Below are 26,654 nucleotides of genomic sequence, written 5' to 3' on the forward strand. Positions count from 1 at the left end.
GCTTCCATGCTAATTATGGATGCCCATTAAACGCCATTTTGACACCCAGACACGCCTGCATTCGCAGCACCACTCCCCTGTTCACAAGCACCTTCCCCTGTCACCACCCACAAACGGCGCTATCTGTCACTCAAAGTAGCGTCCAGTCTGTGTACTACGAGCGCACGAATCCCGGACGCAGCGACTGGTTCGCGCACACGTATTTTACCACATACGCATGCGCAGACGGGCGACAATCTCCCATAGCGAGCGATGGCGGCTTAGCGTCCGTCTCTGAATCAGGCCCTAAATCTTTTGTTGTTGCTAAATACTTGTACTATATAGTTGGTAGCACCTCCTTGGGGGGAAATAACATCCAACTCAATGTCAATCTTAAGGAGAGGGTCACACACTGGTGCGGTTTTCTCCTTTTTGAGCAAAAAGCAGAGCAAGCACAGATAGAAAATATCCGGAGTAGTGTTGGACATGAGGATATACCACAAAATGTTCCAGCAGCCAACAATACAAGGTACTGACAGGCTTATGTACTAATGGAGGTTACTGGGCGAGCACTACTGCTGGGGATCATTAGGGCAGATACAAAGTAGGGAAACACTACAAACACAAAGAGACCTGTGATAGAGATATAGGGACCTCATTCAGAGTCGGTCGTACGCATCCGATGTTTCCAAACCATGCATCCGTACGGTTAGTTGTGCGCATGTGCGTACGAGACCTTGAGATCCAAAATGCTGTAGATCGTACGGCTTACGAGCAGGAAGTGGCTCCCTGGAGTTGATTGACATGAAAGGCCGTTTGTGGGTGTTGATGGGGGTGGTGGTCTAAAAACGCAGGCGTTCCTCACCGTTTTCAGGGGCGTACATAAATTTCCTGCTACGACCGACATAGAAGGCCGGAAGTAGTAAAACATCACTCTGCGAGCAGGTTAGAGGCCTGGCTGATCGTACAGCTTGAGGATGGGTATGTACTCTCGAACGTGACAGATGTTATGTCTGATGTTTCTATTTTGTGCCACACAATGCAAGCAGCTAATAATCGTTTGTTACTGCTAATAACACTGCTAATTGGCTTGTAATTGATTCAGTTGCGTTTGCATTAGCGAATGATAAGAATAAATAAATTTCATGGGAATGGCTTATTCTATGCGTTTTTTTGTTAATTTTTGGTGTAATTTGCACACAAAACAAGCGGCCGCAACCAGCAGAAGAAAATTAACATACAGCGACTGACAACGACTGACAACAATCGACTCAATCGCTAACTGCTATCACTCGTTAGCTAGAGGAGGTGCTTTCTTCATGTATGGCCGTCACTTTGGTTGCGATCGCCCGGCGGTGCGATTGTTTTTTTTCTGATTCTCGATCGTTAGGCGTACGACCGAGCGGCCGCTTACGACCGACTCTGAATGAGGTCCATAGTGCATGGCTTTTCACCATTAGCTGCCCTAGAGGCTAGGGGCCAACTTTTGTATAACAGAAATTCTAGGTTCATTGGGCCTGATTTAGAGCCGCTCGTAAGCGGCAGTACGCTCGTTCCGAGCGATGTTCGCCCATCTGCGCATGCGTACGGTTTTTAATACGCATGCGCGAACCAGTCAGTGCGGTCGAAAATCGTTTGTTCGCTATATAGCGAATGCCTGCTATTTTGAGTGACAGAATGAGGCGTATGTGGGTGGTAACAGGGGAAGGTGCTTGAAAACGGGGAGTGGAGATCAGAACGCAGGCGTGCTTAAAGGTCAAAACGTTTTATGGGTGTGCATAATTAATACAGCAGCGTCATTCACCACGTCACTTGGTTATTTTATAGTCAGAACTGCTCGCAATATAGTGGTAGCAAAAACCAACCACAAGAATAGCGAGCAGTTCATACGCTGTTCGATGTTCTCGATTAATCTAATAAATAGCGGACATGACGTAGGATGCGAGCGGCCAGGGGGCGTTTTTATCAAATAAACGTCCGCATGTTTTGTTCGCTCGTTCAGACATGGAGGCGGCAACAGACCGCAAGGAGCGAACGGTTCATTTGAATAGCCAGCCCCTTTTTCTGAACGAGCGAGCGCTAATTGCGTCCGGCTCTGAATCAGGCCCATTGTCAGGAAAAATCTTGTGCTTCTTATGTCAAAGTGCAGTTGAAACAAATGAAAGCAAAGTGTGGTTGGGCAACAATACTTCTTCTACACCGATACCTAGGAACAGATTTCATATGTGTCCCCCATTGTTTATAATGTTCCGTTTCTGTCTCTCCTTAGCTAGGATTTATCTTAGTAAATTAGTGCTAGAATATTATGTAACTAATACATTACAGTATACTACAAGTCTGGGTCAACATTTTTTTCTGCACTATATATAGGATTATATCAATGTATAAGTACCTTTCATTTAGTCAAACTGCCTTGTGGCTACCAGTGGCATTGCCAGAATGTTAACCTCCCAAGCTCATCCCCTTGTCACTGGTGTGTAATCCTTATTCTCCTTATTACCGGCCTCACTTTGTCGGGTGTTTAGAACTGGGCTCTTCACACCTGACATGGCATTCGAAACCATCGTCAAGAAGCAAGTGAAGAAGATCAAAGAGCCGTGCTTGAAATGTGTCGACATGGTCATTTCCGAACTAATCGGTACCGTTAGACAATGCACCAAGAAGGTAACCCTTCTGGATTCAGATCCTGGGCTGTGCACCACTTCCAAAATGTGTGATGTCCCCAGCCTCAGCATGAACTGGGGATGCAGCCAATCAGAAACCCGGTAGCCTAGTGTGTCACAAGCTTCTGACTTCTGATTGGCTGAGTCCCTTCTATCGTAGTATGCTCCCTACAGCATAGTCGTCATTATTTTACTATTGCATGGCCTGAGTGTCACAAGACAGTATCATAGAGCCACCAGGATTGTGAGAGTGTGTGAAAAATGTATGTGATAATTAAGCTGCAGAGTAAGAGTGTTTATATCAGATTATCGGGGAAATTTAGCACGCCTTCTAAAGAGTGGAGAAGTGGACAGGCGGAGAAGTTATCCAAAGCAACCAATCAGCTTCCACCTATCATTTATCAAGTACATTCTAGTAGAATCTGGTTGCTATGGGCAACTGGTCCACTTCTCCACTCACTAGAAGTCTTCATCCATCTCCCCCCTATCTTACCCTGCTTAGTGACTGTTGCCCTTCGGTTTCTAATTGTTCCAAGAGGAAGCTGAGTATGCTGGAAGTTGTAATCCAACGACAGTAACAACTAACATAGCACAACCTTTTTAGCTTTTAGAAGCTGTGCCCAGAAAAGGGTCCCACTTCTACTACCTTTTCATTACTTGTCATTACATTCAAAATATTTAGCACATTTCTCTATCTTCCTGTATCTTATCTCCAAAACTCTTCTCTTTCTATGTCCTCCTTTGATGGAGTTCACTGTCTGTCTCTAGCTGGCCACAACCATGGCCCAGTATCGTCACGTGTATGGCCAAAATTGTAGGTGATCGTGTCGCCAGGTGCTCAGGCTTAACGTGACCAGCATTAGCTAACAAAACCACACAGTAATCCACAGGTACCAGCCACAAAATATCTATTACAGTACTATTTATATTTTATTCTCTATGAGCGATCGTAATCCCAACTACCTGTAGAAAAAGAGTTAACAAATGCTTGCGTTTAGAGAGTGAAAATAATAAAATCTATATTGCGTATTATGTAGTTTACAGCCTCTGCAGTACATTTTAGCTTTATCATTAGATGCAGGATGTAGTTGCTAAGTAACTGGGTTCTTTCTCCGCCTCCATTGTGTCATAGTCCCTAAATTGTGCACAAAGGAGTTAAGACACGTCTGCCTTATCCCCCCTAGTGTTCGGCCCTATGGCTCCTAATGAAGGGTTAGCTTAACGGAGAGTTATTTACTCTCTACCCCCAATACCCCCAGTCCATTTCCTCATACTGTTGTTGCCCACCAGCTATCTGCCCCTCCTTTCCTTGCACCGTACCCTAGTAGTGCCCAGACATTTTTGCCTCATGTATATCTCTGTTTTTTTTTTCACTCTCTTTTCCTGCTGTGTCTATCGGTTACCTTCCACGTCCACTGTCTCTGTTGTTATCTAACTCATCCTGATTCACTGGCATCTCTCCTGTCTATCTGTCTCCCTAACCTTCCTCTGGTCTCCCCCTTATCTTACGTTCGTCTGCCCCTTTCCTCATCAAATGGCCCTTCCTTCCCTTCTGATGTCTCATCCGCTCTGTCTGTCCTCCCTCTTGTCTTGATGTATGTCCCGACCCCGTTGGGGTTCACCTTTGACTGCGCAGGACTGGACTCTTTACGCCTGACCTCGCTTTTGAAGCCATTGTGAAAAAGCAGGTGCAGAAGCTGAAGGAGCCGAGTCTGAAGTGTGTGGATATGGTAGTCAATGAGCTGACCTCCACCATCCGAAAGTGTAGCGAAAAGGTAAACCAGCTCGGGGAAGGATACATGCCACAGTGCAGTCGGTTACTCTTACAGCACACAGACATATATAGGTCAGGAGGCTGCCATAAAGCCTTCTTTGGGCAGAGTGGTTTGCAACACAAGACTATGCGATTGTATCAAAGAGAACCTGTGAGCAGCCAGGTTCTCTTTTAGGTAAGCACAATCTGAAGCCTTGTACTGTTTGCTAAATAATTCTATGAAACATAAAGAACAAATCTATTTGGTCAACTGCCCTGTTTTAAGATGTCCACACGTAAAGTGATTAGACAGATAGTTTTGTTATTGTCTAACAAACTGGCAGCAGGTGGCACCATAAACAAATGCCAAGTTCAATCACCATGAGTGTGTGTGGCCATTGTCAAACTGCACTAATTGGGCCTCAGGGCTTGGTCATCCCCAGAGCCATATTTATGTCCAAATGAACATCGATTATATGAATCACAGTCAGTGCACACCAATATACTACTGAAGGAGTCACAGTACCTGGTGCAGGTGTGAGATGTAATTCCTTCCAGGATCTACAGTCAGTGTCAGCAACAAGAGAAAAGAACACAGACAGTTCTTTTATAGTATCTTTATTGAGGAAAGCTAAAATGTCATAACGTTTCGGGGATGTGGCCTCTTCCTCACATGTAAACAGTTATTAGTGCAGGCTATATCTACAGTATAACAGAAAACACAATCTTATAAAGACAGATATATTCAACCTTTGAAATACTAATGTGCACTAGACAACAACACACTATGGAGGAAGCCATTTTGTCTGTGGAAATATTAGCAACCTATCACCTCTGTGGGAATTTGTGACATCACTAGTGAGGCAAGAAGCACTCAGTTTTGAGGCAATAAGCACTCACTTTTACCTCTTGATTCTATTAAATTGCTTTTCATGAATATTATTTGAGGCCACAAAATGGCAGCCTCAAGCATATGTGCAATTAGATATGTATTAAATATACTGTAAAAAAGGCATAAAATAGTACTTACAGTACAATACTATTTTTGTACAGGCATTTTACCTCATACTATTTAGAATGCCATATTGATGGTAAAGAACATTTTAAAATTCTACTTGTTTAGTGAGAAGACATCAGGAGTTGAAATTATCAATGCAAAACAAATTTTTCATAAAACAAGCACTTAATTCAAATGTGTAGTGATATGAATTTAAGAAATTATTAATAATCCAAATTACTCTATAAAGCATGTTTACATAATGTAATCAGCCTGCTTTATACTGTAGCACTAACTGAGATGAATTGTGGGATATGTATAACAACTGTTGCACAAGTAACTGGAATTGAGATGCTGTAACGCATGTTTTCAAGTTCAGTAAGAAAAGAATAATTCCATGTATAATTTATTATCACACAAAACCCAAATATCATCATTGTTGGATTTAAGATTACTGCTATACATACAGGGGCATATCCAATTACAGTAGGTGCGCAATTTTAGTGGTACTTTGTAAGGCACTGTGGAACCCTTGTTTCGCCGTATAAATAAAGGATAATATAATAAAAATTATTGTGGCCATTGCAACTATTTTTTTTTTTATTAAAACGGGTATGTGCGCTTCTGATTCCCACGCTATCCAATTGAAAAAAAAATGGCTGCAGTAATTTTTACCACAAATACCACGGGGAAATAAAAAAAAAATGGGGATCAGCCTGTACCCTAAAGAAATGATTGGGTAACAGTAATAATGTTTATTACTGTCCCAAAGAAAAATATTTTATTTAAAACTGCTGCAAATGACTGATTTATGCATTTTTCTTGTTAAGTGAAAGAAATTATAAAAAAAACACTTTTTTTTCTTAAGTACAAACAAATACAATGAAAGATGCAAATAAAGTAGACCTGCTTTGGGGGTAATTTCATGCAAATTTAAAAATGTAAAAAAAATTATAAAAAGCAATTATTTTTTTTTAATAAATTAACAGAAAACTTTTTATTTAACAACCAATAATAACATGTAATTATTGAACTAATTAAGCCACAGTAATTGGAAACTTCCAATTGCCTAATTAGTCATATGGGGTGGTGTCCAATGTCTGAAGAAAGTCCAGACATTTTTTCTTTGTGCAATCAATATTTCATAGCAATCATCAATATACAAAATAAGAACAGGCACAGTATGAATGCGCTTTTCAAATATGTAACAAATAGAAAAAAAAAAAAGACACATGGAAAGGGTTAGAAGGAAAAAACACTGAGTGTAGGAGAACCAGGAAACAGATTGGGAAAAAGGAAGGATTAAATCCAGTATATAAAAATAAAACAAAGTCGACAACATTTAAGAAAATAAAAAAAACAACAACAAAAAAATAAGGTGTCTAAACCCACCCGTTTTATCTGATCAGATGATCACGATTTGCAGCAGAATCTTTATATTCCAGCCAGGCAAGCCAAGTAGTAGTAAACTCCTGGCATCTCCTGGCTGGATAGAAATAAATCCTCCATATCCATATATAAATCTATTCTGTGCAACCAAGCAGATATGGGAGGGGCATGGGGTGCTTTCCAAGAAAACGGAATAGTCCCGACATTTTTAATTTAAAATAGGGATTTTCCCTGACTGCTCAGGGGCTGCGAGAAATAAATTGTGTTATAGAAATTACCACAACTGATTTTCTCCTTGGCAATTTAATAGGAAATTTAATAGGAAAAACCTGTGCTAGATAAAGATAGCTAGAAGCTGATTGGCTGATATTGACAACATCTCCACTTTCTCTCAAGGTTTGATACACCCCCCCTGGATATACATACAAATAACACAGTAGGCAGATAATACTATCAAATGGTTAAACTGAGATCTCTTAATCTGAGTCAACAAGATTCATTTGCTGATGGTTTGTGAGAACCTTAGCCCAGATTAATCTCTGGCTTGCAGTACCTGTGTATAAAGTCAGGATGGAACTAGCACATTAATTCTTATTAGATATCTACAGTACCAATAGTGTTAAAATCACATTAAAAAAAATAATTATATAAATATATATATATATATATATTTATTTATTTTATATATATTTTTTTTTACGCTGAACTTTTTTCTGCCCCTTAAACATGCTGCCTGTATTACAGTGTGTTACAGACCTCTTTGGTTTCAAGCAGGGTGTAATACTGGATAGGAGGGACATAAAGTGGGTCATGTTGTGTTAGTAGGTCTTAGGGAAATAGGGTTGTTACAGGGGAGGGGGGCTGTGTGCACCTGATGTGTGAAAGAATCCTGATCTGATTCATATTCATGGTGGCTCCACTCATCCTAATTCACAGGGACAGGAGCAGACAATGCTATCATTATCCTACTTTAGCAGGAACGTTATTGTGTGCTGCTAACACATGTATCTCGGCCTAAATGTCTCACTTTATGGTGAGTTTATGGGATCAGCTCATTGATTGGGGTGGGGAGAGGCATCTTACAGGTTTGCATTCATTGCATTCCATGTACCCTAAAGACCAAAAACCCACACATATGGCTGCTTTGGTCAGGGGTAAATTTATATTGTGGGATTCATTGTGTACTGTAGCTGATCCTATTGCAGCCTGGAGATAGCTTATCTTACATAAGCTCTTATGAGCTCCATTAATTCACAAAATGTCATCTACTATCTATACAAACGTTAATAGGTAGAATGCATACAGCACACAATAATTTATGTTGCTGTATTGTCTATTTCAGAGAAAAAAAATAAGTATACATGTGTGTGTATGTATATAACTATATATATATATATATATATATATATATATATATATAATATATATATATATATTATATATATATACATCCACGTACATACATAAATACGTACATACATGTATTTGTCTGCGCCTTTCCCTGAAATAAATAAAAGTGACCTGTCATTCTTGAATGTCCTGTATGTGCTTTATCCGTGTCTCTAGGTATTATTGGTCTTTTGTACACGGAGAGTGGTTCTGGGACTCCATTACTTTCCAAGAGAATGCCATTTATAAATCTGATTTTCAAGCCATCATACCAGATTCCCAGGAGTTTAAGTTCAATTGAAGACTTATTATTAGACCTTATTACACCTGACTAGTCAACATCATCCTGACCCATTTCATATGGGAACTATCAGTCTTTCATATACTTGCCACTAACTCTGAAATATGCTCTCTGACTGAAGTCATTTGGGCTGACTTATGAAGTGACTTTAAATTAAATAATAAAAAAAAAAGTGTTTTTTTTTAGCAGTTAATGAACTGTGGGCCCACTCTGAATCAGGGCGCTTTTTTTTTTTTTCGTGCGTCCTCCTGGATGCTCGCATAGCTGTGGGTTGCCACCCACAGCTATAGCGAGCGGCCATGATGATGGTCGCGATGGTCAAGACCATTGCGACCATCGGGCTTGCGACGAGACCCTTGCGGTAGGGTCTTGTCTGCCGCAAGCCCTGGAGTGCTTTTGGCTCTATAAGAGCCAAAAGCACTCCCACTGACATCACAGTGGGGCCGGCCCCAGACGGTAGGCGTTCCCATGGGAACGCCTCCATCTGGGCAGCCACGCCCCCGGCACGCCCACCAAAGGGGGCGTGCTGTCAACCACCATCGACAGCACGCCCCCTTTGGTGCGAGATCCTTAACGATGGCTTGGCCGTCGTTATTTGGGTCTCACGCATGCGCACGACGGAGCAGCCTCTGTCGTGCGCATGCACACTTGGGCAACATCGACCCGCTTGCGAGCGCTCAGCGCTCGCGAGCGGGTCTGAATCAGGCCCTATGCCCATATTATGTCAGTTAGAAAATGAATGGAAAATACTGGGGCAGTCAATTATTTCCTGAATGAAATAGGTCCAGTTGACACAGAGCCGTAAATAGACTTTTTGGTGCCCTGTGCCAGAGATAGCATTGGCGCTCACCCCCCCCTCCCCTTAAATAGGGACAAAAGATAGTGCACCTAAAAAAGGGCCATGGCCTCATGGGGAAGGGCCAGGGAAGAGATAGTGGAGGCCAGGAGATGCTGGGGATAAAAGAAGAGGATGCTACAAGTGAGAATGCTAATAAACTGGAAAATAGACAGGCCCAAGCAGCACCCCCTGCCCTGCAGTGCTCTGTGCCATGGCACTGGTCGCACTACCCTAGTTACGGCCCTGAGTTTACATCCCTTAATGCAGCATATATTTTTGGGGTTGGGTACAGGATGCCAGCACTCGGGATCCCGTCGGTCAGAATCCCGACAGGATTAGGATACCGACACTTGTCAGTCAGTATCCTAACCCTCTCTCTCTTCCTAACCCTCCCTTCCTGGTGCCTACACCTAACCTCTCCCCCTAGTGACCAGACCTAACCTTCCCACACCCTAAACCTAACTCTCCCCCCTTAGTGCCTAACCCTCCCCCTAGTGTCTAGCCCTAACTCCTAACCCTCCCCCTAACCCCACTACTTACTGTCGGGATGCCGGCACCGGGATTCTGATAGGTGTCGGAATTCCGGCTCCTGCATTCCAAGCGCCGGCATCTCGACTGTTGGGATTGTGACCTGATCCCTATCTTTGTATCCTCCCAGTACACCCTTCACAATGGTTTGGTCCACAGCCTCCAATTCCTGGACCACCTCCATTATGAAGTTATAAGCCACCAATAGTGGGAATGGTAGGGAAACACAGGCCTACATTCCATTCCGGAATTGCACAATGCTACCATCAACATCACTAGTTTTCCCTCGTACCCCAAAGAAGAGTGCAGGAAAATGAGTGACGTTGATCTTACCATAATACGGAAACATATGCACTGTCGGACTTTCGCGGGATGCTTGGCGGCATATCCACGCTAATAGAATGAACCCAAACGCAATGACGGCGCTCTCCACCTTCTGCGGCCCTCAGCATCTTCCTGCTTTATTGTAAGATTTATTTGTTACAGCTTGTGACACTTGTTTAAAATGCCTGCTGATATTACAGATAACCGTCTCTCAGTGGCGTCACAAGGGGGTGCGGGCCGCACAGGCTGGCCCCCTGGGCAGTCCGCATCTCCAGACCCTCGTAGTGACTAAAACAGGGGTTCTGTCCGCAAAGTCACGCCCCCTACCTGCGAGGCCACGTCCCCTTTATACCAGCCGCGCACACTACTGTCCTCTCCGGGGCCCGCACTGGGTATCACCAGGGTGAGTGACCCCACTGGTGTCTCTTTCTGTCATTAAATGTATTGCTGAACTTATTACTGAGATTAAGGGCAATGTAGTCCCTGAACTGTGTCAGCTTCCCTATCTATGCTCTAAACCTGGATTTGACAAAGCCACTACCTAAAACAATCCTGCACAACACTAAACCATCATTAAAGAAGGTGACAAATAACTGTAAACCTATAAATTACATGTAACATACAAATGGAACTTTAAATGCTGAAAACTGGGGCTAAGAGAACTCTTTTCCTTTCTAAATCTGAGCCAGTGCAACTCCTTACAGTCTTACTATTATAATCATGATGATACTGTCTGGAAAATCAGAATTAAATGGCAATTTCTTATTGATCAGTGTGTGGGAAACGTGCATGGACCCCACACTGTCCTCCAATCTTATTTTGCATGACCCTTCTGAGAAACATATTGTTGGGTTATTGTTGTTATACAATTGCATTGATACATGTGAGAATGTATTTAGTCTCTTTCATTACTAATATATTTTGCATAGGTCTGAACGGCATGACTGACATTATAACATTACAACATAAAGTTAAAATGAATTGCAACACAGAGTGTACACCTAATTTATTATTTCAGCTCATCCCACAGCAACCCTCTGCTCTCCAAATAAAGCCGTAATGGAGATTTTAACATAAAATGATAATATGCCTATTTGATCGTGTATTAAAAATAAGAAATATCCTTTGTAACCAATTAAATGAATCCCACAAATCTATGCAGCAACAGTATAACCCTCTATGATAATCCAGTGTCCCTTAATGAATGAATATAGAAATGACTTTGCAAACCAGTAGAATGTACACTTCTTTACATATAGTATATTATATAGCATAGTTTAATTTACATATAATGCCAGAGGCTCCCAAATAATTTTACAGCTCTTTACAACATTTTCAGTGTTGCAATAACATTATTGAATAGTGTAGGGCTGGTTAATGTGGCTGGTTTAAGGACGTATAAAATTAACCAAAATGGACACTTTGGACTCGATTCTATTAGGTGCAGAAGGGCGAGTTGCCACTACAGTGTGTCCCGAACTCGCCCTGGACCACAAATTTTTGTAAGCAGTCCTATGTGGCACCATAAGTGCTGCATACAGCTGCACCGCAAACTGATTCGTGGCTAATAGGACTGAGCTCTCATGCTGCGTAGGAGATCGCAATGGCTGATTTATGCACCCCCATGTAACAGCATTTAAACGATAAGACACACCTGCATTTCTAACCACTCCCCGTTGCCTCACCCAAACGCCGACTACCTGTCACTCACTTTGCAAATGGCTTCTCTGTGCTTCCGGAATTGCAAGACAATCACTGCACGTGCGCAGTGTGATTTTGACTCATACGCTATAGCAAAGAAAATCGCTTGATCTGTGTAAAAATCGCCATTGTGTACATCTCTGAATCAAGCCTATAGGCTACAATTTAATTGTCATTGACCATTTGAGCAGGATGATTGGGGACCGAATTATATTGTGCCAGCGTGGTATAATTTGAGGATTACCACTGGAGAATCTTGCATTGGTCCCTTAAGGAAATCTGTGATAACCTCACTGCTGCTCTATATTCCCAACTTGTGTCTCCTGGATTCCCCTGAAGGAAACAGGAAGACATGTTGCCATGACAACGTGGGAATCTACACTCACAGGCCAGGCAGTCAATGGTAGAAGTGTGATAAGACCAATGACCCAAACGCTGTTATGACAATCAAATTACGAGCTCCATAGACCCCCATATGTATAACAAGACTGATTCGCCCGCAGAGGCCTTAAAATGTAGTCCCCAGACCCCAATGTCATTTACCATGTCTTGGGATTCAGTCCCACCTATTAGCATGGAGGGAATACTCATACCAAGAGATCTTGTTGTATTTGATGGTGAGCCCAGTAGAATAAGACCGTGACTGCAGAAGAAGGGCAATTGGTAGCAGCCGAGTGACTTATTCATGGCGGCACCCTTTATGAAAATGGCTTACTAGGAGTACCATCCCTGGTGGTTCTGTGTATAACTATATATATATATATATATATATAATTATATATATATATATATATATACTCCAACAAAATCCAGCACTCATTAACATAGATGTACTAACGTCACCCCGTTGCCAGCACACAAGCGTCCAGTCCAGACCCGCTGCAGTAGAAATAGCAACAGGTGCGACACCCCGAGGATTCAATATACCCGATGTATTAACTCCTGTGGTCAACGTTTCAATGAATCAACATTTTCATCAGGACAAAGTATGTAAAACAAATTCACCCTTACATAAGTGCCCACCCTTCACCATCCTGGCGCGCTGCCTCCCGCTGGTCCCGTCAGAGGGCGCGCTCCTGATGACAAGTGCCCCTATAACACCATTTATATAACCACTCTGGCATCTAATGACCAAAATAGTATATTTGTGAATAGTTAAAAAAAAAAATTATCCAGATTAATTTTGTATATGGTCAATCATTCTTAATCCATGATGACAACCTATACTGTATACTGTATGAGAGCCATTGTCCCACAAAGATCTGCACTTTCTTCCACAGCTGAGTCAGTATCCCCATCTACGGGAAGAGATGGAAAGGATTGTCACCACTCACATTCGGGAGAGAGAGGGGCGCACAAAAGACCAGGTGAGAATCTGAGGGAACACGCTGTATTATAGTTTAATATTTTAAAGTTACTGTATACTGAAGGGCATAGACATGCACAGGCTCAGGGCAAGGGGTGGGTGACAACACTCTCATTCACGCATCTCAGCTGGCTCCCAGGGAAGAGACAGCTTCGTTTTGAATCCAATATGGCCTTTGAGAAACTACTATATTTAGATACAGCAATTTCACATCAGTCATCTTGGATTCAAAATGAGGCTGCCTCTTCCCTGGGAGCCAGCTGAGATACTGGGAGCACATGCTTTAGGTAACAGGTTGGGGCAGCTCAAGGGGTATGCAGGTGCACACCCATATGCACGCCTATGCTGAAGGCACCATTATCTATGTCATTTCTGCTTTGTGAAAGCAGTTATTACCTTGGAGTTCCCTTTACATAGGACGTTCTATTGCTATTTACTTTTTTTGAGGCTTCTACCGAAGCCCTAGACGTGGGTTGGCCGTTAAAGTTGCCAAAACTGGACGCCAAACTTAAATTGACCTCATAGCATGCTCACATGAAAACTAGCTAAACCATCACCTAAATAGTTAATGAAAACTATATAATGCGTTTGATAGATAAAGTATAATAAAATTATCTATACAATGGACTCAAGTAGATTTACTAATTCAACACTTTTTTTTTTATAATCAGACCTATTCCTACATGTCAGCCCCCACTATGGGTCCAATTCTGAGTCACAAGCAAGTCCAATAGCAGATATTTCTCCCAGTTATCAGCAGACTACACAAGCCGTCCTAGGGGTATATTTACCATAGTGCTGGGATTTTAGAAGTGGAGTTGTTGCCATAGCAACCAAGCAGATTCTATTTATCATTTATCTAACACCTTCTAGAAGATAATAGCTAGAATCTGATTGGTTGCTATGGGCAACATCTCCACTTCTGAAAACCCTGCACTTTACTAAATATACCTCCTAGAGTGCTGCGACCAGTGAATCAGGTGTCACTTGACATTTCTACTAGTAACCAGTGTATTGGCATTTCAGGCTTTCTCCTGCAGTAGTCCCTGTACAAGTAGTAGTCCCTGTACTGCATTGTGCAGACTAGTCATTAAGAGTGTCTATTTCTTTTCACAAAGCAAAACATGAATCCCTTGCATAGCTAATGTTCCATTATAAGCATTAATAGAGGTGCAGCGGTTTCTGCTATAACCGGACACTGCACCATCTTCTAAAGACTAACAAGATTCTTTGGAACAGTCTTGTAACAAGTGATGTTGTGTCCAACAGGTTATGCTGCTGATCGATATAGAACTGGCTTACATGAACACAAACCATGAGGATTTTATTGGCTTTGCCAAGTAAGTGATTATTGCGCGACATTTACAATGCAGGAACAATTATTGATTATAAATTCAAATCACGCTTACATTTACCACAATAGCTATTTGTCATTGTATGAAAATATACTATGCACTATGTTTTACTCACCAGTGGGTGAATGAGAAGATTCCACTGGGGCGACCAGACATTACTAGCTGAGTGACGACACTACACTCGATATCGCTCTGCATTTTATATAGCTTTATTATCCAGAGTATTATATATTCCTAGTGTCCAGTCTAAAGACCTCTACTGCCCTGCTATTCAGAATACACATATATCAGAAAGCCAATTATCAACTTCTGGATTTACATCAGCAGTAGCTATAAGTGCTAAACAAGCCCGATTTAACATCTATTGTTATTTGTCTTTTTAAAATCAGTGGTCAAAGCCAACAATAATCGGTGGCTTTGATTAGCCCTTGTTTAGTAAATATACCCCTTAGTCATGTCTAAATTATTTAGAAAATTTTTTTCATTATATAGAATTTTTTTTTGTTCCAGAATTTTACTTTCACATTTGAAATAGCTAAAACGTTTAAATGAAATCAGAAGGCCCCTATGATACTTATTTAATTTTGAGGATAAAAGACTTTACAGAATTTTGTTTCCAGTTTCAATGATTAATAATTCCTTTACATATGGAATTGAGTAATCTATACTAGAGAGGATGATACATAACTAATTGGTTTTATCATATACCATTAAAAGAGAAAGATGTTGGAGATTATTTATGGACATGAACACGTCCATAGGAATTTGCTTCCATTAATCTGTACTGGACTGATCATAGCTAATTGCTGCCTGTTTGCCATGGTAAATAGCACCATAAAACTGTACACCTATACAGTATGCGTTAATAACCTCCAGATTACCATAGACCTGATACGAGGGCCATGAACCTGGTTGTCCACCTCATTTCATTTTCCTGGCCAAATTTTTTTTTGTCAAGTTTGGTTGAAGAGCGCACTGGCCGCAGGGGGTCTGTAGAGGCAGGTGACTAGCTCATTTGCTCTTCATTGTAGTGCGCAGCAGAGGAGCAGCCAAACGAACAAGAAGAAAGCATCTGGAAACCAGGTTAGTATAATGTATGCATCCGTATCTGGATATATCAGAGTTCACTATCAATCAGTTCCTTGGTGTAGGCTGAACCTCCAGTGTTAGTGGTATACTGTGCCAGGTCAGCATGGATGTAAAGGGTCAACAGTGCTGGATTAACAACAAGGTGGCCTGCGCAGGTGTCCAGGAGACCTCACACACAGGCATCAGACTGGCCCATGGAGGTGCATAATTTGAACAGGGGGCACTGTGTGGCTTAATGTGAACTGGGGACACTGTGTTGTTTAATATGAACCACAGTTTGTTCCATACATTTGTGGTGCTGGGAGTATTTACACATTATGCTTTTTAATAATATCACCCGTATATATCATTTAAACATTTTTATTGTTAGGGGACCCCACAAGTTAGTCATTTTGGGGCACTCACAAGCCTTAATCCGGCCCTGCCTGTCAAGTAATACAAGATTGCAGTTGGGGGAATAGCAACTGAAATGCTGGTGGAAATAGCTCTCAAAAATGGTATTAACAGCATAGTTCCATATTTTACATGCAAAGGGTCCATGGAAGGAGGTGTGGAAGGTTTTGGGACACGGTGGCTGGATTTTTACTTTAAGATGATTTTTATGACCTTTTCCTACATTAAAGGGGCTGTCTACATTTAGATAACCCCTCTTAAGTGCAATAATATAAGAGAGGGACAGATTTTAGGTCATCTCAAATTCTCAAACATCAGTAAAGGGCTGATACCCATCAGTTAAGAGGCTGTTTGTGTTCTTTTCTAATTATGCAATTAACACAGTTATACAACATAGAGGCTCTGCAGGGCTATCGCTGTAACACAAGTAAGTACAATGCAGATTGGTGCATTTCTCTGTAAAATAGAAAGCACCAGTGAAAACCCATGTTTAAAAGGGGCAATCATTTTCCCAACCTAGTTTTGCCTTTTAAATGATCGCCCCTTTAAAACATCGGTCAGACTCGCTGGGAACTCGCGGATGCCTGCATCTCATAGGTTTCTGCATGTACCCATAGAATCCATTGATACTGTATGTGTATGACTAGTGTCAATTTTGGGAACATTGGCCCTCATTCAGAGCCGTACGCTCTGAGCAGAGCGCACGCTCTGCATGAGGGCCGGGCTCCATTTTCATGGAGCGTCCTCCTGGACGCTCGTATAGCTGTGGGTCACCACCCACAGGCTATACGAGCGTGCATTTTGATGGCCGCGATGGTCGTGACCATCGCGACCATCGAAATTGCGAGCCGGAGCCTGCGGTTGAGGTTTTCAACCGCAAGCTCCGGAGTGATTTTGGCTCTATCAGAGCCAAAATCACTCCCACTGACATCACTAGTGATGTCAGTGGGCCGGCTTCTGACGGGAGGCGTTCCCGTGGGAACGCCCCCGTCAGGGAGGCACGCCCCCGGCACGCCCACCAAAGGGGGCGTGCTGTCAATCAACATTGACAGCACGCCCCCTTTGATCGGACACAACGAGCGAAGGAAAGACCTTCGCTCGTCGTGTCTGGCGCATGCGCACAACGGAGCTCCCTCCGTCGTGCGCATGCTCAGTGCAGACCATCGACCCACTTGCGAGCGGACAGCCGCTCGCGAGTGGGTCTGAATCAGGCCCATTATCTGTTCCAGATTTCCATTGGTAAAATAGAATATAATTTGGGAAAATTGTGGCACATGGGATCTGCTACTTAGTTTATGTTGGATAGTATATGATGTATTACATGTTATTAACATTCATTTTTAGAGTACAGAAATATTAGATCTACATACAGAGGCCGCACATATGTTCCATTCTTGTATTGTTGATTTGGAAGTGATTTATGCACAGTTGCCCTATGAAAAGGGGGAAATTCAGAGCCGTAACTAGGGGTGTGTGACTGCTGCCCCTACAAAGAGCACTGCCCCACGGGCCTTGCTTCTGGCTAGCAGGGTGCCTGGGACGGCTCCCTGCCACGTGTACAGCAGCATCATGCCAAAAGGGGGCAAGGACGGCAGGGCGCTGTTAAGCCTGTTACGGCCCTGGGGAGATGTATCAAACCTTCGCCAGCATCACGGATAATTGAATTGCCCCAAAAGGCCAAGTACACTTCAGAACAACAAGTATCCTAGCCAACTCGACGCCCGATGGAAGGATATATATCGGGCGGCAGCACACACTGCGCGATCCGGTGTACAACCGCACTATATAACCTTCCATTTACCTGCATGCCGTCGTCAGCGTGGTCGGCCCATCTGATGTGCAGCACGTCAGATGGGACGACATCGCTGACAACTCACATGAACAAGTGATGGTACAAACTGAGCGATATGGACGATATGTCATTCATATTTGCCTCAAAAAGACATATCATCCAATATATCGCCTGATATGTACCCGGCTTTAGAGTGCAGGACGGAGGTGGTCTAATGTCCGGTAGATAGTAGGTACAGGTGGTCTTAACAACTGCTTTCCCTGCTCAATGGCCAGTGCTATCATAACCTGGTTCTGGTTTGACATTTATTTCTTTGCTGCCATCTGTGACGTAATACAGTAAAGCCCATTCGGATCATATCACCCGGCTGGCACAGATTTAGCTGGCTGGTTGCAGTGTCAGGCTGTCCATGGCATTAATCTACTGTGCAACATCTTGGACCGCAGGCATGGCAAGTGTGCCTATATGTGTGTGTGAGGTGAGAATGTGCCGGACTGGCATGTCATGCACGGGGCTGTGGGTACTGCAGCAAACTCATAGTCGGTTCTGCACCTGCGCTGCTAGTAATGTATATCCCTCTTCTTCTGCTCCTGTCTCTCCTCTCCACTCCGCTGCTGTTGCTATGGTTACCCTGTGCAGGATGAGATCCTGGTGAGTAGTCAGGCAGCGGCTGATCGCTCGAGACAGAGAATGTGCATCAGGGCAGACATTTGCACGCCCCTCCGCATCCCCGCACACACACAGCCTGTCGCAGTACTCTGCTGTAATCACTGCAATGCCTTCACAAATCACTAATAAACCTGGAGAACCTAACATTCATTGAAATGTCAAATTGATTGCTAAAATTTGGCGCATATAATACACCAAAAACAATCCAGAGAAAAGAGCACATTTTACGCTTTCTCCAGTAAAGTGCTGTAAACCAATCACACCGAGGGGTATATTTACTAAAGTTCTAGCAACCAATCAGATTCTAGCTATTATCTTCTTGAAATCGCTAAATAAATGAAAAGTAGAATCTGATTGGTTGCTATGGGCAACACGTCCACGTCTATAAAGCCGCACTTTAGTAACTATACCCCCTGGAGTGATACAGACTGACTGTGTTGCTGTTCTTACTGAATACATTTTTTAAAACATATTTGCAAATTGCAATATATATTCTCAATACTTTCTTATATTCGTATAATTATGTATTACAAATACCACTAAAGAATAATCCAACTGATGTAAACACTTGCAAAATAGGCACTGATCCCATTAAGAAGGGTGCTCTTATTAAAAAAAATAAAAATAAATACATTGCACAAAAACCCCAGATGCACTGTCTCTTCGTGCTCAGTCCCCCCTCCCCTGTGTGTCCTCATATCCTTTCCTCCTGTTCCTTTCCTGCTATTAATACTATTTGTGAGAGTTACGCTCCAGACCTTGATCAGTATCCATAGAATGAAGACATCTTACAACTGGCCCCGATCATAAGACCGACCTCTTACCGATTCTGAGGCACTTCTTAAACATGAACAAAATATAGATCCAGCCCTAGTAATAATAGTTTGAAGGTGAATATAATATTAATTTTATAATAATAATAATAATAATAATAATGGTATGACGATGAAGTAGTGAGAAAGATTTGGCAAGTCATGTTAGTAACTATATAGGCACTGTTCATATGAATTCGTTTTAGACGTCTGCCATCATTACTTCACAGTGCATTTGAAAAGACAAAATGGCTGCCAAATCCGGTCATAAGATTTTGCATTTGAAAAGAGTCCGACAAAATGGCTGCCAAATCCGCTCATAAGATTTTGCATTTGAAAAGAGTCCGACAAAATGGCTGCCAAATCCGCTCATAAGATTTTGACAGAAATATTGTTAACTTTAAATACCGTGTTAAATTGAATCTTGAGAGGCTATGCAGTGTATTGATAGTTAACAAATTGGTGACTGAAAATGAATATGTTTAGCAAATTTTGATTCAGGAGGATTAGTGACACCAGTGGTTGTGAGGTAAACAAAATACTGCATTGCAGCAAGATCTATAGAGAAGAAAGAGTGTCAATCATTTCTCGTAGTGTTTCCAGCTGCTGGTAAACATCTGAAATTTATCCTTTTCAATATGGAGAATCCTAGAGGATTAGGATTAACATCGGGCCCTGTTGTATGAAGAGCTAGATTGCAGTATAACGCTATAGAAGGCCTGGAGTTGAATATCTCACAGACTGCAATTCCATCCATCGGCTTTGCTGGAAATGAGTAGCGTTCCGGAGATTACTGATGTGAGATTTCGTGATTTACTGTTTAGTGATAAAGCAGAGTCATACAGTACGTGTGCTGCCTCTTCTAGCAGAGGAGGTGTTTGCACTTCATCACTCGGCTTGGCCTGGCTCAAACAAAATGGCCGATGCTTTGCTGCTGTGTAATGCATTTGCACTTTTTTTTATTTTGTCTGATGTGTGTGCATGCGTCTCCTAATCCTGACACTTCATGTTCCTGCACATAAACAGTGTAATGACTCCATCATCACTCATGCTTAGCTTTTCCTTATGTGGTTTCATAATAGTGTAATGTTGACTACCATAGAGCCAGTGGGCCAATTTACCTCTCTTTTCTACCATTTGGTTAAATGTAATTGCTGTATAATTATGTGCAATGAGACATAGTTAAACCAAAATAGACAATACATTCACAATGGTTATCTTTACACCAAGGCTAAATATTCAATTATGCCAAAATAAGTCATTTCAGTCAGTAATTTAGCCATAGCCACATTTTAATTTTAATTATTATATTATTTTTAAGAAAAAATAGTTCTCAAACTATGATTTTTATTTTTTTTTAATTTTAATTACTACTGTCCTTGGCCTAATACATTAGCATTGCAAACTTGTTTAAACTCTTTCAGTGAAACAAAATGGTGGCCGATACTGATATGGCGAGAGAGGAGATCGTTTTTCTGACATAATTAATAAATAAAACTTATACTTAACAATTTACTATCTGTTTTCTATGCTGTGAATTCTTTTTTTTTCAGCTGTGTTTATATAGTTTTTTTGTTTTTTGCAGTGTTAAATATTCTGCTGTGTTTCCCTAATGTGTAATGCATGCAGAGTGTTTTTAAAGCTTGTCAGAGCTTCTCTGTAACCCACAATCCTCTATAAAACCCAATACGAGGAATCAGTGAAGGCAGGCCTGCGTTTGTACCCCCGGTCCCACCACCAGTACTAAGATCATCTTTTGTTGAATAGGTCATCCGGAAGGGCTGGCTGACCATCAACAACATTGGTATAATGAAAGGAGGTTCAAAGGAGTATTGGTTCGTCCTAACTGCGGAGAACCTATCCTGGTACAAAGATGATGAGGTATGTGCTTCCATCTTTTATATTTGCATTACATATATTATATATAATATATATTATGTTTACATTCCATTTTTGTGGAAAAAATTAGGTTTTACTTTTGTATCAGATAAAAACAATTAACCATAAATGCAGTGACCTACGAACAAAGATGTATCTATAGTGGGTGCAGGGGATGTCATTGCTATGTGGCCCAGAGGCTTAGGGAGCCCACCTCCCCTGCCCCCAACTCACATTGGCATCAGTGCCGTAATCAGCACTGTGGCAACACTGGTGGGGAAGACGCTCTCAATGCTCCTCTGACGTGGTTGATGCCATGTCTGCTGGCGGATTCTCCGTGTGTCTCTTCACTGACGCTGAAATGATTACACTAGCGCCAGTGATGAGACATTCGAGGGAGCCACCAGCATGAAGACACACCACAAGACAAAATAAATTAAGAAAGCGGGATGGACAGGGCCTGCGCGGGGTTTGGAATTAACATGGGTTGTGGCAGCTGCATATTGGGGCACTATGGGGTTTATTATTTACTGGGGCTGGGGCACTACTGTGCAGAATACTATACATAATTAGCGTTGTGTGGTTGTTCAATATTCTAATATATATAATATATTATGATGGAAGAAGGTTATGGTGATATGAGGGGATGTGACGATGCAGAGACTTGAAGATGGTAATGCATTAATATGCTAGGCGTTATCAAGCACACCCGCTGTTTAGCACTAGGCATGCCCACATTGGGGAAGCGCTGCAAAGAGAGGGGTCTCTCTCACAGCCGTAGAGAGCTGTGCCGGGCCCCGGTAATTTTGGGGGGGTGCATGTCCTAATGTAAGTATGCGAGGCCACACGTGCTTTTAAAAAAAAATATTTGCCACGCCGCGTAGGGGGGCATGCACAGGCAAATCCGTGGGTGGAAGGGGGTGCGACCAATGTGATTGCTACCCTTTCGGAGACTGCTGCTGCTGACAGGTAAGGACCATCCCCCTCCATCAAGTCTGGGCCCATGTAATTAATACAAAGATTACTGGACCCGTGTGGATCTGTTAAATTGGAGGCACCCTGCAGCAGTAAAAAGAGGTATGCCAAACCTCAAAAAACACAATGAAATAAATAGAGAAATACTGCGCTGGTGTGTCCCTGTCAGAAATAACAATCAATTGCATCAATGGTAAAAATCACATGTTTTAATAAAAATAAATTAGATACAAATACATACATAAAACACTAGACAATAACATTGAAATTAGCTTCAAAGAGCTTATAGTGTATGATGGCTAAATTTATCAGCACATTATCATTGGTAATTGTGTGTGCCACAAGGGTATCCAATGAAGGTAATAAAGTGGCAATGTCCCATATGTTAAACACGGATTAACAACCGTGATAATAAAGGAAATCCAGCACTTGATTGAATAAACGTATCATATGATTGGAACAGTCCTGGCCCGCAAGTGGGATAAGGGAAAAAGGACAGTCGGACAAATCCGATGACACCTGTTTAGATGGTTGTTTAGCCTCCCTGTGTTCCTTCAACAGGAAGAGGAATTATCCAGCTTGATAAAGGCCATTGCCGAAACGCGTTGCTGTTTACCTCATTGATCTATTTTATCCAGCATTTTGATACCTGATATTGGAAACGATTGAAGATCATTTGGATACTTTGTAATTCAAGTCCTCCCAGCCAATACTGAGACCGGACGCTGTCTTCCATGTGTTACTTGATTACCATCACAGCTTCTGGCGCGGCGGAGTACACAGAGACTTCCCACTTGTATGGTCTGTCACAGAACGGAGGCCGCTCGTCCCCTCTCCGCCGGCGGAGAGAGTGAGAGAGCGAGACTGCTGCAGGCACTCGAGGGAGATTTAACCGTCCACTTTACCTGCTACATGTGGAGCATTGAGCCAGAGACACTCAGTGAGTAAATCCCCTGCATGGGACTCCATCTACTAAATTTCAAGTGCGTCACAACCATCTAAACAGGTGTCATCGGATTTGTCCGACTGTCCTTTTTCCTTTATCCCACTTGCGGGCCAGGACTGTTCCAATCATATGATAGGTTTATTTAATCAAGTGCTGGATTTCCTTTATTATCACGGTTGTTAATCCGTGTTTAACATATGGGACATTGCCACTTTATTACCTTCATTGGATACCCCTGTGGTACACACAATTACCAATGATAATGTGCTGATAAATTTAGCCATCATACACTATAAGCTCTTTGAAGCTAATTTCATTGTTATTGTCTAGTGCTTTATGTATGTATTTGTATCTCATTTATTTTTATTAAAACATGTGATTTTTACCATTGATACAATTGATTGTTGTTTCTGACAGGGACACACCAGCGCAGTATTTCTCTATTTATGCCGATGTAATTAATACCCGCTCCCACCCCCCCTTCCCCTCTCGGCGCCCCTGGTCTCTCTAGGATAATAGGGAAGTTCCTTATAAATGTTGGTTTGCGACCCAAAAAGCCCATAAGAGGATAGGATCAAAAAGAACTTCTATGGTTATTATCAGCCTGCAGCAATTATAAACTGTTTCGTTTTTTGTTTTATTTTATTAATAATTTATTTTCAGTAGTAAGAGTATAATCTTAGGGTCCCATTTAATAATAAGTAATAAGTGATTTATCACTCAGTTCTAATGCAAAGGGGTATTTAGACACCTTTCGGGTATCAATGCCGCAATTTGTCCTGATGTAGTGTGCAGCGCTCAGCACCTATATCTTGCCTTTAGAAACAGTAAGGGCTTTGTATTTAACAATGAGCGGTGTCTGCAACTTACCTAACTCGCCAGGCGTCCAGACAAGAAGCTGGCATCTGGGACATTACCCACAATGCAGTACTGCAGCTCTGTCTCCCAGCCCCACTCTCTGCCCCCTCCGTCCTGATCTCTGCCATCTCCCTCTTTCTCTCTGCCCGCTCCCTCCTGCTCTCTGCTATCTCCCTCCCACAGATCCTCTTAATTAATTTATCGTCGTCCATTAGAAAAAAAAAAAATCGCCGCCAGGTAAAACAACACTATCACTCGCTGCACTGTAAGATAGTGTGAAAAAATACCAGCAGCAGTTGGAGCCCTATGACTATTGTAATTGCATAATTTATCACCACCTTGCCGCCTGCCTTCCCAATATAATCACTAGTTCACATTGTCTTCCAATACTGGAATAATGCACTAGCCCTTTTCTGCTGCAGCAAAAATGCCCTGCATTCAATAGCTCCCCACAAAGGTAAGGCGCATATAGACTACACGAGTGTAGAACGACTGCACGATTAAAACATCGTAATTGTTCAATTTATCATACTGTACAGGGGATAATGTGCCCACGATATGTCATTCAGTGCAGGCACCCTCCCTCATCCCCGAACATGCACAACCTGATGATCTTGTCGGGTTGGCCGGCATGTTCAGGCGATGACAAATACCGACAACGACCAGCGGGAGCGCGCATCGCTGGTCGTTGCCGGCGTAATTGCTGCACGATTAATGAACGATTGAACGTTAACTATGTCGTTATGGTTCAATCAGTCATTTTAATCGTGTAGTGGATATTTGCCTTAAGAGAGCAGATAGGTGATTGCACTTCGTAAACTACACTCTCAGAAACGGGATTACACAGAGACCATCAGTACAGAGCTACACTCCCAAAGGCACCGGTGTTGATATAGCATTATGGTTAATTCAATATTGTTTTACTTCATTTGCAATGAGTTTTGAGAATGCGAGCCTAAATGCTATATAATATATGGAGACTGATATAGGTTTAAACCAGAGTAATAGAACATATGGTTCTTATACTGTGGATAACTAACTCTTTCCATAATGTATTGCCATTCGGATGACGGTGAGAGTCAGTGGAGGCGCCATTCTTGCCTGATTAATATTCATGAGGCCTGACTAATATTCATGAAGTAGCCTACCGGTTCCTAGTGAATTGATAAGCTCTATTCTCGTGAATATTATCTCAGCCTACAAAATGCCTGCGTTTCACGGAGGTGACGATTACCGTTAAAAGTGTCAGATAGGAATTTTTTTTTCTAATTTTAAATACATTGGTTTACTTGCTGTAAATTGTGAGCTGCATCAATCTTATTTACATAGAATAAGCAAAAGGCATACCTCCAAATCATCTTGATTTGGGCAGGACAGTCCCGGTTTGAGGGCTCTGTCCCTACATCAGAATTGTCCTGATCTGTCAGGCTGTTGGAAGGTACATTTACTGCTGCTCTGCTACTGGTGCAAATGGCAGTGAAGAGATGATGGGAGGGCATAAGAGGAGATACGGGCCAGCCTGTTGGGGATGGTAGGCACACCTTCATGGCGTGACCATCCCCCTAAGTGGTGCAGTCATGCCACTATCCTGATCCTAGCAATAACAGTGTCGGGAGGCAAGGCAATTAAATAAATCTGTGGGCAGTAGTATAAACCCTGGCACTTATGTAACATTACATAGCACATTGTGCTATATATTTTTTTTCCTTCACAAATGATCCCCGATGTCTGCTAGAAAAGTTTAGGAAGATATTAAGAAGTCAATGGAAAACCTCAAAGCCGGCTTCTATCTGATGTAACCATTATATTTATTTTTGCAACAGAAATCCTCACTAGCCTTGTATAAGCTAACAGCAACAGCTATAATTTTATATATATCATCAGGACGATACAGCAGTGTTTTTGTTGTCAAGTTTCATCTTTTACTTGTGCGTCGCACTAAGGGGTCTATTTACTAAGCAGTGTTAGGAGAGTGAGAGTGAAAAGTGATAAGGTGCCAGCCAATCAGCTCCCAACTGTCATATTTCAAACACAGCCTGTTAGATGACAGTTGGGAGCTGATTGGCTGGCACCTTATCACTTTTCACTCTGTCTCCTAACACTGCTTAGTAAATAGACTCCTAAGTCATAGTTTGGGCTTTAACTCAAAGAGAACCTCGTGATCTGCTGACACGTTAATATATTCCTGTAACTGCTCTGCCGCAATTACTCACAGATGGAACAGCTGGATTACACCCCTTGTGGAATTTCCTCCCTGACCTCACTGCAAATAGCTTTTCTTAAAACCCCCTCTCTGCACCGCTCAGCGTATAAACCTGGGATGCACCAAGGGAAATTTATTTTTATTTATTTATTTGTCTATTGTTCTCCAACTAGGCCAGATGCACAGTCCAGAAAGGGGAAAACACTGATTTCCAGCCCAGAAAAGTGGTGATGCTTTTACTCCACATATATACTCTCGGCAGGATGTGATGCAAATATATTCCTTCCTCTTGGCAGGGTGGCGTTACTTCCAGTTATGTCATAGTTTTGTTTACAAGAGGTATAATTATAAGTAACTAGAACAAATTTTGTACAAACAAAAGCATTATATAACTTAGAATAAAGATCACTTTTTTTTGGAGCTGCATCAATGAGGAATTGTACAACGCTATGGAGT

The 26,654-nt window shown here is 42.1% G+C and overlaps 1 protein-coding gene across 13 annotated transcripts in view; it reads left to right on the plus strand.

Annotated features, from left to right (window-relative positions):
* The window catches only part of DNM1 (dynamin 1), a 131,799-nt gene that overhangs the window by 81,759 nt on the left and 23,386 nt on the right, over positions 1–26,654 (plus strand). For 9 of the 13 annotated variants that reach the window (XM_088453341.1, XM_088453340.1, XM_088453335.1 and 6 more), the window contains exons 10-15: positions 2,505–2,643; positions 13,143–13,229; positions 14,498–14,568; positions 15,615–15,666; positions 18,497–18,508; positions 21,106–21,219. In XM_088453341.1, coding sequence (XP_088309467.1) covers positions 2,505–2,643; positions 13,143–13,229; positions 14,498–14,568; positions 15,615–15,666; positions 18,497–18,508; positions 21,106–21,219 — 475 coding nt within the window. Of the gene's footprint in view, positions 1–2,504; positions 2,644–4,278; positions 4,418–13,142; positions 13,230–14,497; positions 14,569–15,614; positions 15,667–18,496; positions 18,509–21,105; positions 21,220–26,654 lie in introns of all 13 variants that reach the window. The other 4 variants (XM_088453346.1, XM_088453334.1, XM_088453338.1 and 1 more) reach the window with 3 other exon arrangements.

The sequence above is a fragment of the Taudactylus pleione genome, unplaced genomic scaffold (assembly GCF_031769625.1).
Source record: "Taudactylus pleione unplaced genomic scaffold, aTauple2 ptg000579l, whole genome shotgun sequence".
Classification (NCBI taxonomy): domain Eukaryota; kingdom Metazoa; phylum Chordata; class Amphibia; order Anura; family Myobatrachidae; genus Taudactylus; species Taudactylus pleione.